The following is a 17,779-nucleotide window of genomic DNA, read 5'->3' as shown; positions in this document are numbered from 1 at the left end:
CCAGGATCTGGGTTCAATAGCATATGTCCATGGAATGGATTTCAGTCACAATGCTACTAATTATGAACTGTGTGACCTTGGGCAAGTTTATTTAAATGAACACATGCTAATCTTTCAGAGTAGAAATACAGCCTAAACCATAAATCTGAAGAGCTACTTAATTATCTTTTAAATCATCAACCAATATGTACTCTTAGCCAAACATCCAAAAACAGTAAATGGAAAACAGAAAAATGTTAACTAATTAAGATCTCTTTGTCTTGGCTTCCTAGGTCATTTAAAAGACTACTTAACTTAAACAATATAAAATATTTAAAGGAATTAAAGGATTACTTGTAGTCAGGCAATCCTCAAAGTATCAAGATAAGAACTTTTGAACATAGTTTACAATTGTGCAGCTTGCAGTAATAATGGGTAAGACTATTAAACATTTGTGATTTTTCTAAGGGAAGTACAACCAAATCAGAGTGTATAGAAAGGCTGACAAGTACCTCAAACTTAATCCCACTTAAATTAATGTATGTGGGGATTTCAGTGTAAACATAAGTAAGCTCCAGATTTATTTTACTTCTTTTCCGCTTTGTGGACATTTCTTTGAAGTTGTTACTATAAACATTTCCAATCTCCCAAACTTTTTCTCTTCTGTATTTCTGCACACTGAAAGTGCTTGCACAAAGCAGTAATACAGAGGTTTCTTTTACAAACAACTTCAAAATTATTTCTGACATGATCTACATCCCTATTCAAACCTACTGCAGTATCAGCCTTAAGAAGCTATGTGTCATAACTACTAAAGAACAAGGTTCCCAAACGGTAAAATTACAGATGTATCAGAAGTCTATTGATCTCAAAGATACCTGAAATTCATTAGCAAAGATCCTTGTTCAGATTTTCTTTCTGTACTCACATTAAAATCTAAGTAGCATAGAAGACCTAAAGTCACAACATAAATTCACAGAAAGGTATAAATAAAGGATAACTATTAAGTTCTTCATGGTGGATTTCAACAAAATGATGTACATATTTGTATTTAGGCCCCTTTTATCTAAGGGGAAAGTGTAACATAGAGAATAAAACAAAAATTAAAATTTACAAAAATAAGAGTTTGTTTTGGTTTTAGATTTATTTATTTATTTATTTGACAGACAGAGATCACAAGTAGTCAGAGAGGCAGGCAGAGAGAGAGAGAGAGGAGGAAGCAGGCTCACTCCTAAACAGAGAGCCCAAAGCGGGACTCGATCCCAGGACCCTGAGATCATGACCTGAGCCGAAGGCAGAGGCTTTAACCCACTGAGCCACCCAGGTGCCCCCAAAATAAGAGTTTTTTAATAAAGGCAAAGACTGATATCAATGAATAAAACTGTTTGATCAGACAAAACCACAAAACACTAAGAAGTTGTGAGAACTTTTATACTTACACATCTTCAAAATAGAATGTAAAGCCAAAGACTGAAAATATATTATGTAAATAAAAATAAATTGATATAAACAGATACAAATCAACTAATGACCACCAGAACAAATTAAAACAAATCACCTAATGACCACCAGAATAAATTAAAAATATATACATGATTGATTCTCAGTATTCATGGTAGTTAAGTTCTATAAAGTTGCTGAAAACACTGAATTAGTAAATACTGATTCATTCCTTCTGAGAAAATACAGAATACAGAATTGGTTTCTGGTGAGCTTCTGACAAATCTTTTGTCAACCAATCATTCATAACCTGGTTTCATGTGTGTTTCTCTTTAAAGACACCTTAATATATGTTGCCAATTCATTAATACAATTCACAGCTAACTGCATTATAATGCATGCCTGAATAATGTTTATCTAACCCATACATTATCCCCATAAAACACATCACAGCTGGGGATGAGCATATCAGATGACTCAAATATTATGCAGCTCTGTATATGTCCATGAATGACCCAGAAAACACCATGAGTATTGATTTGGGGGTTACAAATAAATTTTAGTTAGTATGCAGTCTGCAGATACAGAAATCTGTGAATAATGAATATTGATTATACCTGGATTTTGATGCTGGTTTAGTACTTGCTCAAATGATACTAGGTTAATGACATAAGTTCATTTCCCTTATCTAGAAGATTTAAATGATATACTAGAGCATCTCTAAATTCCTTGTCATTTCTGAATTTCTTAGAACTGAGGACCTATCTAAATTGAGCCATACGACATATCAGCTCCTGCATAAACTAAACTCTTCTTAGCTGTCTAGGCTTGCCTCCTTCTGCACAGAAATTTATGTATATTTGATAAAGGAAGGATATATTGCTTTCTACCCACCAATCATCATGCACTCTCACACTCCTTTACCTATAATCCATCCATTCTTTCATCCCCCCATTATCATGTATGAATCCCACATCTAGTGGTGTTGGAAATATGGTGATCAACAAGGTAGGTTACGATCCTTACCCTTTGGTGATCATATTTTAGTGAGAGAGACAGTAACCATGTAAATGAACATATCCATAACCTAAATCCCAGTAGTAGTAAGCACAAGAAATTAAAATGAAACAGAATAATGGTATGTAGACAGACTATGGTAGGCCAGAATATATTTTAAATAGAGTTACCACGCAGGACTTTCTGAGGAGGCAATGAGTAAGAGACCTAAATGAAATGAGAGGAATAAAAGCATAGATTTAGAAGTAGAAGAGCGTCAATGATAAATGCTATAAGATTGAGTAAACTTGGTATTTCCATGGAAGAGAAAGAAGACCAAAGAGATCGACTCAGAGGGAGTGTGAGGCAGCTTGGGACCAATTGTGGGTTGTCTTGGTATAGGATCACTAAGTCTGGGTTTTATTTTAGGTGTGAGTGAAAATCCCTGAAAGAATTTTTTTAAAGATTTATTTATTTGTTTTAGAGAGAAAGAGCACATGAGTAGGGGGAGAGGCAAAGGGAGGCAGAGAGGGATAGAGAGAATCTCAAGAAGACTCCCTGTTGAGCATAGAGCCTGATGTGGGTCTCGATCTCACAACTCTGAGATCATGACCTGAGCCAAAATCAAGAGTTGGCCACTTAACTGACTAAGCCACACAGGTGATCCCACGGCCCCAAAAGAATTTAAGCATCGTATTATGATCTAACTTACATTGTAAAAGTGTCACTCTGGCTACTGTGGATCAGGACATGGAGGGGAAGAGAAGAAGGTGACATTTTCACCAAGTTCCAAGAGAAGGGGCAGCAGTGGGAACATAGTAGTGGCCAGAAAGCTGGGATCAAGTGGTCATGTTTGGAACATTGTTGAAGACAAAGCAAATGAAATATGTTAACTGATCAGCCTCAGAGTTTAAGAGAAAAAGTGGAATCGGGGCTAGTTCTTAAGTGAATAGTAACATACAAAAATAGTAAATACTAAAATAGGGAAGACTGAGTTAGTGAGTAGGACAAGACAATCAAAGATTTGGTCTGGTCATCTAAAGATAAGAGGCCTACCAGATATTTGAATATGTCCAGTATATAAACAAAGCAAGACAAAACATCAGGAAATATAGCAAGATGAAAAGAGGACAGGAACCTAGAAATAACAGATAAAAAGTAATGTCAATGCCAAACATGACATGACTTTTCCCCAATCCCAAATCTTGGTAATAATTTATTCATTCACTCAATCGACAAATATTTATTAAGCAACCACTCTGTATCAGGCATGGTTCTAAGCGCCTGAGATGTAAATCTTTCCTACATGTCCTTTCACTATCCTATTTTTGAGGAATACCACTGTAACTATATTGGCATTAGAGAAAAAAATGCCAACCAACTAAGGCTTCTGCATCTCAGAAATTATATCTCAATTTTTAAATGCATGGAATTCCATTTTAGATGCATTCATTGGCATCACTGCTGCAATAGGAGAATTCCATAAAACTTTGAATTATATATTCAAAGTTCATCTCTTAATCATTTGGACAACATCAAAAAAATACAAGTAATTATCTCATTAGATAGATAATTTTTTACTGAACCCGTTATTTTGGTCTAAATAGCAGATGAATCCTATCCTGTTTTAGTTCACTGTTAACAATAAGGTGGTCTATTTGAATAACGTTTGCAATGTTATTGATCCGGTAAAATAACAAAATCCAAATATGAATCAAATAATCTCAAGAACGAATCAAGGTTTGAATTGCAAAATGATCGGGAGCATATAATACAACATCATGACCATATAAGAGAAGACAATAAAAGGCCATATGTCTGGGAAAATAAAGGGCACATGCAAAAGGGTGAAGATAAGTACCAAAGAAATACATTACAGAGCTCGCATGTGCAGGTGAGAGTCTCTGGGCTTCTGGGTAATGCCTGGGCTCTGCTGATGTTTCTGCTGTAGAGACAGAGACAACTGCACACTCACTGCTCTCACAGGCAAGCATACCCTGGCACTGGAGGGTTCTCTACTGCCTTTCCATTGCTGGGACAGAGAATCAGCCTTCGAACCAGAGAAGAAATCATCTCCAGTTACGGCATCTCGATCTTAACCCTGTCTGGACCTACCACCCTCATTTCGTCATTCCTTCTCATTTCACTGGTGGACTCTCAATTTCTAGACTGATTCTTCGATTTTAACATACTATGGAGTTCACCGTAAAGTCCTTCATCTTTTGGCTTCTAATCCCTAAGTCCCACTAAAATGACTCATTAGCCAGCTTGGTAGTTTAGGACCCAGAATTTGCTCCAGAATTCTGCCTAACCTTTGGTTTATTGTGCCTTCATCGAATAATGTAACATAGGTACTGATCTCCTTCCTGATATATATTTTTGATGAAATCAAAAGCTAAAAACACTTGAATCTCCATTTCTGATAGAAACTGTTTTTCCCGTAATGATGAAAAGGTGAAAAATGGATTTTCTCCATAACAACAACCACCACCACCAAAAATGATGGTCTACCTTTTAACCTCTTAGTTTAGAAGAGAAATAAAAGTTCTATTATTTAATGGACTCTTCAAGCAGTCTTGTGAAACAACCCTGTGCATTTGTCAAAGGAAGCTATTGTCAGTACTTCAAACATTCTAATTCAAATAGCACAGATAATGTAAACTCACTTTAATCTTCTTGAAAATGTCTACGACAAGAGGAAAGGAGAAGAAAAAAAAAAAACCTCTTTCACTCTTGATGTTACATTTTATAGGCATTCCTTTGCTTCTTCGCTGATTAAAAAGCTGATTCTCTGGTTCTTTGCTTATTTAATGAGGATGCCCTTAAATGGCACTGTCATTTATGGAGGGTATGTTCCATGAAGGGTGCCTGAAACACTTTACCTCAAAGGCCTGAAAGGTCAATCCAACATAGTAGTCTTCTGACACTGTTATTTTCCACACACATTCCTTCATCGGTCTGTAGTCATCAGGATAATTAGGAGACTGAATCTGCCCTTCATTTTTACGTATCTCACCTCCACAGATCGCTGAGGGTGAAAATAAGCAAATAAATAAACCTAGACCTGACATTTCATTTTCATTTTCTTCTGAGATAACATTTTTGCTCAGTGCCTGTAGCTGAGTGCATAAAGACCGGACTATAAAAAAATCAACGTTGGCTGGTTCTACTGCTGTAAATATTTAGATGGTAAAAACCTAGTCAGCTAACTATAAATATTAGATAATGGCACTGGAATATATGATTTTTTTTATCACGGTTTCTTTACATCTTTACCAAAAACAGTATTTAACTTTTAAAAACTGTTCGAGATTTTGTAAATGTGTTCTATGTGGTAGAATATTCTAGCATATTCTGTATGATTTCCCTGAACTGGTTCTTACAGTCTTTGAGGCTTAGGTAAAACAGCTGATTAAGAGAGACGCTCCATAGGATTCTCTGGGCCTCTAGCAGCGAGCTAGCTTCATGTGCTCAACATCTGTGGCTCCATCCAAACAATCCCCTTCACTGCCATCCAGTTAATCTCTACAGCAAAATGCTTCCGTTTACTTAAATTATAAGGGAAGCAGAAATCTCCTGTCTTCTAAATTACCTAAACCCTGTGCTAGCAGAAGCAGGCGCAAGACAGATCTCTTCTGCCCACAACCTGGCAAAACAAAACAGTCTATTTTTTAAAGCCAGGACACACAATGCTGGTTTGTTGTTTCAGAGAAGTATAGAACAAAGCAGTTGGTAAATTCTCCCTTGAATGCTGACTCTCTCACTTAGACAAAGCATGCTCTAGAAATGTGCACAATTACTTTCTGTGCAGTTTCCTGTAACAGAGAATTTCAGCAGCATAGGCACTAAATAAACACAAATTTAATTCAAAGGAAAAATCATAATTTCTTCATGACATTTTAATACTATCATGGAAACAATGGTAATTTGGGTCATTCCCTCCCACACACATATCCCTACATACATTTATATGTTACTATGTCACTGGTACCAAGAAAGAGGTTCTTGCAATTTAATTTTACCGAGTGTTTTTCGTAAAATCAGTCTTGTAAATATTATAACACAGATTTAGAAAACTTCATAATTAAAATGTGGTTACAGTATCATTATAGTGATATGGAGAGAAAGGAAATTTCTGCTAAGAGATGTAAGGGGAAGTCATCTCTAAAACTTAATGGGACTTGCCTTCATAGACCGCTGCAAAGCCTTTTCCCACCCAGTTACTGCTGCTACGAAACTCAATCCACATTCTGCTGTCTGTAGAGGTAAGAACTTCAGGAAACTTGTCCCCACAGAATCTACCTAAAAGAAATAAAAGAATAAAGAGAGATTCCTAAATATGACTCTGTATTCTAATTGCTTTCCACACTAGCTACACATCATATGTATATAAAACCCAATTTGGTTCCTATACTCTATCCAGAGTAATTAGAGCTATAAGTATGCTTAGTCTTTACTTAACAAAGGTGGATGAATAAAAGAATCTCTTCATATCTATTTATAAATTACTGGAACATACTATTCCCTGATTAATGGACTGACATTAGTCTTACTGTCTACAGAATTAAGAAGCAGTTAGTGCTAAGGACATATTTGTAAAAGGTCACATGATACATCAAGGTAAAAAAGTACAGGTAGTCCTGAGAAACTGGCTCCAATTGTCAGACCAGTCCTTGCAGAGGAAACTTGGTTAGGGATGTGTCTCAGCCCAAAGCAGAGTTCTTTGTCCTTTGGGGCTCAATGACGACCCATCAGGGAGACCTACATGCTGCTCCAGGGTCCACATTCCATCTCTTGTACAAAGTCATAATCCGTTGTGCAGTCGGCAGGATGACAAACAGGACCTGAAGACTTGCACAGGAGTTCTCACTGTTCTCTAATTATGTATCCACAGGCAAGTATAATACCAAATGAATATAACTACCTGTCATTCCTTCTGTCTTCCCTCAACCTCCCATAAATATGTGTTGGCTAACTGTATGTCTGCCACTGTGCTTTAAATTTCCATAGGATGACAAAATGGTTAAATCTGGCAATCCACATGAAATAATTTTATCAACACTAATACATTGCCAACGATTTCCCCCGGAAGTGATGTGATATGTAGTTTCAGTATATGAAAAACGGTAGTCAACTTAAAACAAATTCATACTAATGGTCAACAGGTGAAGAAGTGTCTTCCAAATGGCAAAGTAAATTAAGAGCATGTAAAAGACAGCAATGTTTCTTAAACCGTAATGTGCCTATGAAATGCCAGGGAGTCTGTTAAAATACAATCTCTAATTCAGAAAGTGTGGAAGGGCGCCTGAATTTCTATCCCTCTAACAAGGATCCTGATGCTGCCTGTCTGACAAGTACACTTCAAGGCACAGGTCTCAGGGGAAATGATGGGGAAAATTTTCCACATGAAAATGATGACCAGACCGAACCAGTCCGTTGACCTACTATATGCCGAAGCGTGTAATGCTGCCGGCATTCTAAAAAGAGGTATGCTCCACTATTTTGCTTTAGACTTGGCTCTTCAATATGAATTTAATGAAATGTTTTCTTTGGAACACATGTACCTATATACAGATTGCTTCACCTAGGCTAAGAAATGCAATGCTCAAGACAATGTTTTCCTCAACCTGACTTACCTTCAACTCTTTATTTTTTCTTATGTTTAAACATTTCTAGATGTCTTGGACTTCCTAAGACTTTTAATACACTTTTAATTCAACAGTGTCCACTCAGCGGGTTATTATGTTATTATTTCCACTTAATATCAGTGGATATTAAGGAAAAAAAGATCTGTATGGCATATAAACACAACTGAGCAAAGCTACCTTCAAAAATCAAGGAAAAGTTGCCATTTCAAAGAAAAATCAGTATTAGTGTAGATGCTTACATGCTCACAACAGCTCTCACCTTTAAATAAAACAGAGGGCAACAGTAAAGTGCCTCATGCAAGTTAATGGTGTGGTCTGTGGTCACTGAGCTACAATTTATGACACAAAGTACAAATGCCTCTCCTCAGCCACAAAAAGTCTCTGAGAAGCACAACCGTGACGTCCACAGTGAGAGCTAACATGGGTGGCAGAAGAGACCAGCTACAAAACAGAGACCTAGGCGCTCATATTCCACTGCCTTAGCCAACAAAACAAAACACATACACGTGTTCCCACATCATTTATCTGGCTTTCTCATTAAAGTGGTGATTATCGAATTAAAAATACATGTGGAGGCTATTCTCAGCCATTACATTCAGATCCAAGTATTTCCTCATAACTTAAGCTAGTTTAAAATCAATCTCTCTATTGATCTGTCTGTATTTTACTGTGGTTGAAAAGAGTATAATAAAAATTAAAATGTGGGCCACATACATTTCTAAGTCTAAGATGACTCTTGAAAGAATCTACTTGAAAGGACAGACTAGATGAATGCCCACACAGGAGGTAAAGAGTCTTACCAAGGAGAGGTGATTTCCTCCAGTACCCATCTCTCACTTCAATGTAGTCATACCAGCACAAACTGCTTTTGTATAGGTCCATTGTGGTAAAATTTAAAACAATCTGTGAATTGGAGCAAAATGACACAAAGAGTAAAATGATTGTGACTGCACACGGTTATTTGTTTCCTGGAGATGAGGAACCCAGGACTACTATGAGAACAGATTCATAGCTAAATTTTTTCTTTTTTTTTTATGTTAGTATTCCCTTAATATTTTTTTCTTAAGAAACATCTCAAAAAAAAAAAGAATATTTTCTTGTTGTCATTAATGTTTGACAATATAGGAGCACAATGTCAGCAGTTAAACATTTTATCAATTAAACCGAAGTTCCTATAAAGGTATTTTAACAGTGGTGAAGCCAACAGAAATTTTTATTCAAAGAGTTTATTTTGAGTTTTTTAAGATAAACAGGACTTAAGCCATGAGAAATTCTGATTTTGCCATGAATGTCTTCTTTTTAATAATTTATTTCAAAGACAACCAGTCAGACATGTATAATTATATTAAAAATTACCACCATGTGCCATATTCCAAGAACATAATATCATTGTGTATGTTGAAATGTTTTAAATACAGCTCTTAAGTTTGAATTTATCCATGTAACTATAATCAAAGGCAGATGTCACTACGCTTCTCTAGATCCAAGAATATATACTCAAGAACCTCTCAAGTTATAAGATCTTGCACATGACCCCTTATTCCATACTTTGTTTTGAAATGATACTGTTTTTTGTTAAGATAATTCAGATAATTCAAGAACAACTTTAGGAAAGCCAATTTTCTTACTGCTTTATAAAAACCCTTTATTTTTCAAATAACTATTTTCCACTTGATTACACCAAGTGTAGAGCAAAACTAGCATGAGAAATATACCTATCTGAAGTGAAATTCATTTGGAAGATAATTTTTTAGATATTCCAAAATTCATTCTAACTCTATTCTGCTTAAAATATCTAAGATGCCTAAGGTGTGAGGTGAACCTATTTTTTTTTCTGGAAGCTGCAATGGACTTTGGCCCAAAGCAACCAATTATGAGTATTTAAATAAATGCTTCTAATACAAAACCATAGGTTGTAACAATATTTAAATAATCCTTTGGTAACAATTAAAATCTGAATTTATATTTAAGAGAACTCTCAAGCTCTAGAACTAAATAAAATATATATGTAATCAATCAATGCTGAATCCATATTCCAGAAATGTGCTACCATTTTTATATTAAACATACACTTCTCCTTTTTCTTTAACACAATACTTTTTTTTCCAATTTATTTATTTTCAGAAAAACAGTATTCATTATTTTTTCACTACACCCAGTGCTCCATGCAAGCCATGCCCTCTATAATACCCACCACCTGGTACCCCAACCTCCCACCCCCCTGCCACTTGAAGAGATTATGCTGAGTGAAATAAGTCAAGCAGAGAGAGTCAATTATCATATGGTTTCACTTATTTGTGGAGCATAACAAATAGCACGGAGGACAAGGGGCGTTAGAGAGGAGTAGGGAATTTGGGTAAATTGGAAGGGGATGTGAACCATGAGAGACTATGGACTCTGAATAACACAATACTTTAAAATTTTTTTTTAAGATTTTATTTGTTTATTTGACAGACAGAGATCACAAATAGGCAGAGAGGCAGGCAGAGAGAGAGGAGGAAGCAGGCCTCCGGCTGAGCAGAGAGCCTAATGTGGGGCTCGATCCCAGGACCTGGGATCATGACCTGAGACGAAGGCAGAGGCCCTAACCCACTGAGTCACTCAGGTGTCCCTAACACAATACTTTTAAGTCCTAATTAGGGCAACTCGATCCTTAACTAGTTTACTTTTTATGAGAATGAAGATAAAGCATAACAATAAATATTCCTTCTGGTGTCTTGCAACAGAAGCAACAATAGTCATCGATGGAACTGTACACCGAAACTGGTTATAATTGCCCATGTAAATAATTACTTTAGGGGCATTTTGGTGGCTCAGTCCCAAGGTCCTGAGATCGAGCCTCACCTCGGGCTCCCTGCTAAACAGGGAGCTTGCTTCTCCCTCTCCCACTCCCCCACTTGTGTTTCCTCTCTCACTGTGTCTCTCTCTGTCAAATAAATAAGTAAAATATATATATATATATATATATTTTTAAGATTTTATTTATTTATTTGAGAGAGAGACAGTGAGAGAGAGCATGAGCGAGGAGAAGGTCAGAGAGCGAAGCAGACTCCCCATGGAGCTGGGAGCCTGATACGGGACTTGATCCCGGGACTCCGGGATCATGACCCGAGCCGAAGGCAGTCATCCAACCAACTGAGCCACCCAGGCGTCCCAATAAGTAAAATATTTTTAAAATAATTATTTTATAAAGATTTAAACTAAGACTTTATCAAACTATAATGATAATCAACTATGCCTTATAATGGCATTAACATTTTGCCATTAAAATCAACCTTTTTCAGTCTCTTTAAACATGGACTTTCTTGATTCCAAAGAGATGAAATCTACCAAGGGTGTTAAAATAAATAGAGGCACACTGTTTTGTTTTGCTTTTTAATGTAATACAATCTGTGTAGCATAACTTGGTTTTGTTTCATAAAATTATTGGGGCACCTGGGTGGAGTTGTCAGTTGAGTTTCTGACTCTTGGTTTTGACTCAGGTCGTGATCTCAGGTTCTTGAGATTGAGCCCTGCATCAGGCTCCCAAATGGTTGTTCCTGCTAAAGATCTCTCTTCCTCTCCCTCTGCAGCTCCCTCTCCTGCTCCTTCTCTCTTCCTCTCTTTCTCAAATAAATAAATAAATCATTAAAAAAAATAAATTGTTTATCTATTTCTATCTTATTTATAGTTTCTTTTCCTTTGTTTTTTCTTTTCCTTCACATAATTTTATCATTCCAGATACTCTCAAAAATGTTTACAAAAATTTCCACAATACCTCATTTTTCCCCTTCTGTTTGCAGTAATCCTCAACACTTGATTTTTAAAATGTATAGATTCTAAACAATTTTTCTGAAGTTCTCAGTATGTTTTCTCCTCCATCTCTGAATACCAATGCAATATTGGGTTGTTCTTACAACTTCATTGGAAAATAATTTCTGGTTTTCCTCTTTAGCTTTGTATTAACTTTAAGTCTGTTTAAATGAGGAAGACCACCACTGCCTGATCCTAGGTTTCATTCTGCATTTGTATTCTCTTTTAGCAACCACCAGGGATTCGAATCTGTATAATCATACAAGAACTCAGTTATTATAACAGAGATGGCAAAACTAAAATTTAGACACAAACGGTAGACCCTAAGTCTCATTTTGTGGCTTCCCTCTCAGATTTAAAGGTGAGTTTTATGGTCATGTGCAAATAGTTTCACTTCCTCTTTTATGAGGGAAAGAAATCAGCTAAATTAGAAGTATGTATATCATCAAATTGTATTTAAAATTAAAACAGTGTGGTTGGATTCCTAACAAGTGATTAATATTTGAAGTTTGGAAAACACACACACACACACACACACACACACACAGTTGGAAGGGGGATAACTCTAAACAGAAAAGTTTCCTATCTTGTTTTTAATCTTCTATTTTAAACGCCAGGCACCGTGGAGGAACAAAACTAGCCTACTTTAATATAAAACACAGAGTCCTTTAGAAGCAGAAAATGTAATAAAGATAGGTTTTCTAAAATCAAATCTTAGGGCTCTGACACAGAAGTAAAATGCTGGCCTTTGACTAAGGTTGCTAGCAGAATCAACTTGAATTACAAATCAAAAGCAATTGGAAAATATTTGGTTGTCTTAAATTATGCTATTTTGTGTAAATATGTTGCATCTTTTTTTTAAAGATTGGTGAAATTAAAGCTATGTAGCACAGTTATAGAAATGTTTATTTCTTATGGTAGGTATCAATTTACCATTATCAATGTAAAATTAATTATGGCTCCATTGGAACAATGGATTGAAAGAGATACAAGGAACAATTCTAGGATTTCCTTGATCGGTTATGAGTCTTAGTTGCTATTCTGCAAAGTTAAATTGATACAATTGCTGTGAAGTATGCTTATTAAAACTTCGTTACACAGTACTGCAGAGTACCACAGAGTGCAGAATCTGGAAGAAAGGCAGACCAACAGTCAAGGGACTGGATGCCTGCAAATTTCCATTGAAAATATAATCAAAAAACTATTGGCAGCACAATTAAGACATTACTACCTAAACTAATTCCATGAGCACCACAGAAAGACCAATTAGAATTGGTCTTACAGTGCCGAGGATGGGGAAGACACAAATCCTCAATTAGACTGATATTATTAAATGGCTCTTTAAAAAGAGATATTAGAATCAAAAGCAGTAAAATAAAATAGATTTCTGGGTTCCACCCAAAAGAAGCTTGGACAAACCTAAAAATCTAGGGAGACTACAGTTTTCTTCTCAGGAATAAGACTAGAGGTGAGAAGATCAGTAAACTATAATCTATAGGTCAAATCCAGCCTTCTGCTAGTTCTTATAAAAAAAGGCTTCTTGGACCCATTCCTTTACATATTGTCTATTATTACTTTTGCAATTCAATAGAATTGAATATATTTTTTAAAGATTTTATGTATTTATTTGACAGAGAGAAATCACAAGTAGATGGAGAGGCAGGCAGAGAGAGAGAGGGAAGCAGGCTCCCCGCAGAGCAGAGAGCCCAATGTGGGACTCGATCCCAGGACCCTGAGATCATGACCTGAGCCGAAGGCAGCGGCTTAACCCACTGAGCCACCCAGGCGCCCCTAGAATTGAATATTTGATACAAACTATATCACCTGCAAAGCCTAAAGTATTTACTGTATATCCTTTCCAGAAAACATTGCCAATTCATGGGATAATTGACCATTAAGCTCTTGTTCAGCTCTGAATTGTACCCTGCTAAAGGGAAAAATTTACATCTTGTCCTGCAACTCAAGCTATTTATGATTGGGAGTGAGAAAGCCTGGGTTTAAGCTCTAGCGTCTCAGTTTGCTAGTTTACTTAAACTTTCTTAGTTGGAATGTATTTCTTTACTGCTAAATCCCTGGAGGCCATAATATCAAGCTGATCTAAGCAGAGTTAAAGCAGAAGGATTTAATTGGATAATATTAGAAAACCACTAAGGTAATCTGAAAGCATTGTTAAGATTCTCAAGTATTACTATTTTCATGGTATATTTTCAAGCACCTCTCACAATATAAATCTTGAAGACAGTTATGAAAGAATTAAAAGTATTAACTCAATTTACTTAATCCAACTATGCTAGGAACATAAAAACATCAGCCTAATTTTAAGATTTCACAGGAAAATCAACACGTTGAAGGAAGAGATTCTTACTTTAAAATCCAAAGAATAGACAGGAGAACCTGGGGCCAGACTAGTTGTACAACTCAGATAGATCCCTAATTCCATCAGGGATTTATGATTTGACGGGTGAAAAACAGGAGTTGGATAATGCTATAAAAGTAATTTTCTGCTTGAATTTATATGAAAACACCTGGATTTTGAAATTTTGATGGGTCATCACCAATTACTCACAGGAATATTTTTCTTTCTTCTTTTCCTTGATCTCCACTCCACCCCATACCTAATCAATTCCAATTTCTGCAGTTCCCCTAATAATGTTCTCCTTTTGCTTTCACTGACCATATTCTCCGTACCTGTTTGAAATAACTGCAATAGTTTCACAAGTTTCACAAGTTTTTTTCAGATTTTTATTTATTTATTTGTCAGAGAGAGAACGCAAGCAGGGGGAGCAGCAGGCAGAGGGAAAAGCAGGCTCCCTGCTGAATCCTAATGCAGGACTTGACCCCAGTACCCTGGGATCATGACCTAGGCTGAAGGTAACCAACTGAGCCACCAGGCATCCCTCACAAGCTGTACTTTGGTTTTCAGTTTCACTCATCTCCAATTCACCTATCCTGTATGGCCACTTTAATCCCATGAAAGCCGGGCACAGTGGCTTCACACCAACTCAACATAAATTTCTAATCTTGGGCATCATGACTCTAAGGTCATAACCCACCTGGGCTGCCTCATATTGCATTACTTCCAACAGATTCTTCACCCTACCTGTCCCTGACTTCTTGCTGCTGTGCCTGAAAAAGTACCCCCAGTTCCAGCACTCCTTTAGTCAAAGGCTACGTAGTTCCTCCTGGGATACCACTTGCCCCTTCCTTGTTTCTGGAACCTCTTCACACGTTTCCAAGTCTTTAGCAAAGGTCTACATCTCCCAGCAAGCTCTGAGCTCTCCTATCTCAGCAATTCTACCTTGCTTTCTTCAGTGATTTTTCAGAGTTTGGCTATTGTATTATGGGCCTTGTTCTTGCTATATGTTTATAAGTTCTTGATAGCAACGATCTCTTTCACATGCCAGCCAGATACACTTTTAAAAATAGAATCAAAGATTTATCTACATACTAATTGCTAAATTTAAGAGGTGCCTTTGGCAATAGAAACACTATACTGTGAATTGACCCCATATGTGTAAAGCACAGATGAATGATTAAAAAAAGTTTTGCAAAATGAAAGCAGTCAAATGATCGCTCTTAATTGGGTTATATAGGAAAAGAAAAAAAAAAAAAACTGTTAACTCCATTGAAGACAAAAACAATCTGCCCTTGTGAAAAAGTCAATCACTTCTATGAAACCAAAGAATCAAACTGCATAATTCTATCAGCTCAAAGAGATACATTCGCAGTTGCACATTCTGGACTGTTACCAGCATGTACCTTGCAACATCAAAAATGGTCTTAGATTGGACAGGACACTGTTTTTACCTTGGGGAGTCCAATTACATGTAAAATGGCAATCTTACTTCTTTTTTGTCATGGTGAAATAAATATACACATGAAACTTACCATTTTAATCACTTTTAAGCACATAGTTTTATGGTGATAAGTACATTTACAGTGTTGTACAATAATAAACTTATTTTTTAAAAAGAACATTCTTCCCATATAAAACAATACATGCTTACTGTAGAAAATTAAAGGAAGAAAAAGAAATAAAACCTATCTGTAAACCCATCAGGGAGAAATAAGCATTGTTTTAGTATATACTCTTCCATAATTTTGTCTCTAACATATGTGATTTAAAAATTAGACCTTTTCATGCCTATGATTTTTAACCTACTTACTGAATTTCCCAATATACTGAAAACATTTTCTCAAATCAATGCTATTTTTGATTTCCTAAATTTGATATTTTTCCAATTTTTCATTATTATATATAACTGCCTCTGCATAGATCCAAATAATTTCCCTAGAATAAATCTCTGGGCTAAAATGCAGGCCCATTCTTCAAAATATGAAAAAGATATTTTCACTTTTATTTTCAAAAGCTCTATACCCTTACTATCATTCGATATTATAATTCTATTCTTTGTCTTCTTTTATTATAGTGAAAATAAATAATTTCTGTATTAATTAAGTATCCATTTGTACTGAGACTGAGACAAAAATGTTCTGCTGATTTAGTCATTTTCTAATGTGGTGTTAATCTTTACTCATTAATTTAAAATAGCCCTTTATATAGACATAATACCAATGTTCTCTCATATCATTTTCATTTTTATTTGTGATTTTGTATTGTTAAAGAGATTTTTAATGTAATTATTTTAATAAATTATTTTGCATTTTTTATTCTTGATTTTGGTACCCAACATATCTTTTCCAGAAAATAAAAACCAAATCACTTGTTTTCCTCAGAAAAATATGAAGTAAAGGTTTGAATTTTGTAGAAATACATAAAATTGATTATTTATTGAAAAATCTTGATCTCAGGGTCCTGAGATCAAGCCCTAGAGTGGGTTCTGTGTTGGGCATGGAGTCTGCTTGAAATTTTCTCTCTCCCTCTCCCCTACCCCACCTTCCCACATCTCTCCCTTTCTCTAGAAAGAAAGATGAAAGGAAGGAAGGAAGGAAGGAAGGACAATTTTATAAACAAATATGTGACAAAAGTCTTTAAGCCCTCAGGCATAAGTTCTTTTTAATTTGTTCCATTGACTTTGAAGCCTATTTTGACATACCACAGAATACAAATTACTGAAGCAGCTCAGTGTTTTTCTATTATTTTGCAGTACAATTCACTTTACTTCATCAGTTGTTTTCTAATTTGTCTTGGTTATTTTAACCATTGTTATCTTGTAAATAACTTACTTCAGGAAAATTGTGTCTATGTGTAAAACAAAAATTTTTTGAAATTTATTAGAGTTACTTTAAACTATATAATAATTTTGAAAAAATTGACTGTTTATAATATATCCTGGCATATGATGTGTTACATCCGGCTACATGATATGTTACTCTGTTTTAGTTCCACAACTTTCTAAAATCTATTACATCTTTATATAGTTGTTTTTATTTGATCAACTTAAGTATCATTTTTTAGTTCATTCTTCTGAATTTTTCAGAAGAGAAAACATATGCTCTATAACTAAATAAAAATTAAATGATTAGCTCTGCTAAATCAAGCTGTGTGGTGGTAGGCAGTTTACTCCATCCTTTCTTAAGTTCAATTTCTCTTTTTTTTTTTTAAAAGATTTTATTTATTTATTTGACAGAGAGAGATCACAAGTAGGCAGAGAGGCAGGCAGAGAGAGAGGGAAAAGCAGGCCCCCTGCTGAGCAGAGAGCCCGATGTGGGACTTGATCCCAGGACCCTGAGATCATGACCTGCGCCAAAGGCAGCGGCTTAACCCACTGAGCCACCCAGGTGCCCAAGTTCAATTTCTTTATATATAAAACAGAGATAATTGTAACACCAAACTCAATGGAGTGTGCAGAGTTTAACACAATGCCTGCCATAGTAAATACTCAATATTATCTTATATGTATTGAATTGAAAAAAAAAAAAAGCCCTGTTAGTCTTAATTCATCAGGTTATCATTAAATATA

The 17,779-nt window shown here is 35.7% G+C and overlaps 1 protein-coding gene across 1 annotated transcript in view; it reads right to left on the bottom strand.

Moving 5' to 3' along the window:
* TLL1 (tolloid like 1) overlaps positions 1–17,779 on the bottom strand; it is a 224,753-nt gene that overhangs the window by 65,589 nt on the left and 141,385 nt on the right. Inside the window, exons 10-12 of the mRNA XM_044224805.1 lie at positions 8,864–8,966; positions 6,601–6,717; positions 5,298–5,443 (exon numbers count right to left, since the gene is read on the bottom strand). Of these exons, the coding sequence (XP_044080740.1) occupies positions 5,298–5,443; positions 6,601–6,717; positions 8,864–8,966 (366 nt within the window). The remainder of the gene's footprint in view (positions 1–5,297; positions 5,444–6,600; positions 6,718–8,863; positions 8,967–17,779) is intronic.

The sequence above is a fragment of the Neovison vison genome, chromosome 11 (genome assembly GCF_020171115.1).
Source record: "Neovison vison isolate M4711 chromosome 11, ASM_NN_V1, whole genome shotgun sequence".
In the NCBI taxonomy this organism is placed as follows: domain Eukaryota; kingdom Metazoa; phylum Chordata; class Mammalia; order Carnivora; family Mustelidae; genus Neogale; species Neogale vison.
This window is presented reverse-complemented; position numbering and strand designations above follow the sequence as displayed.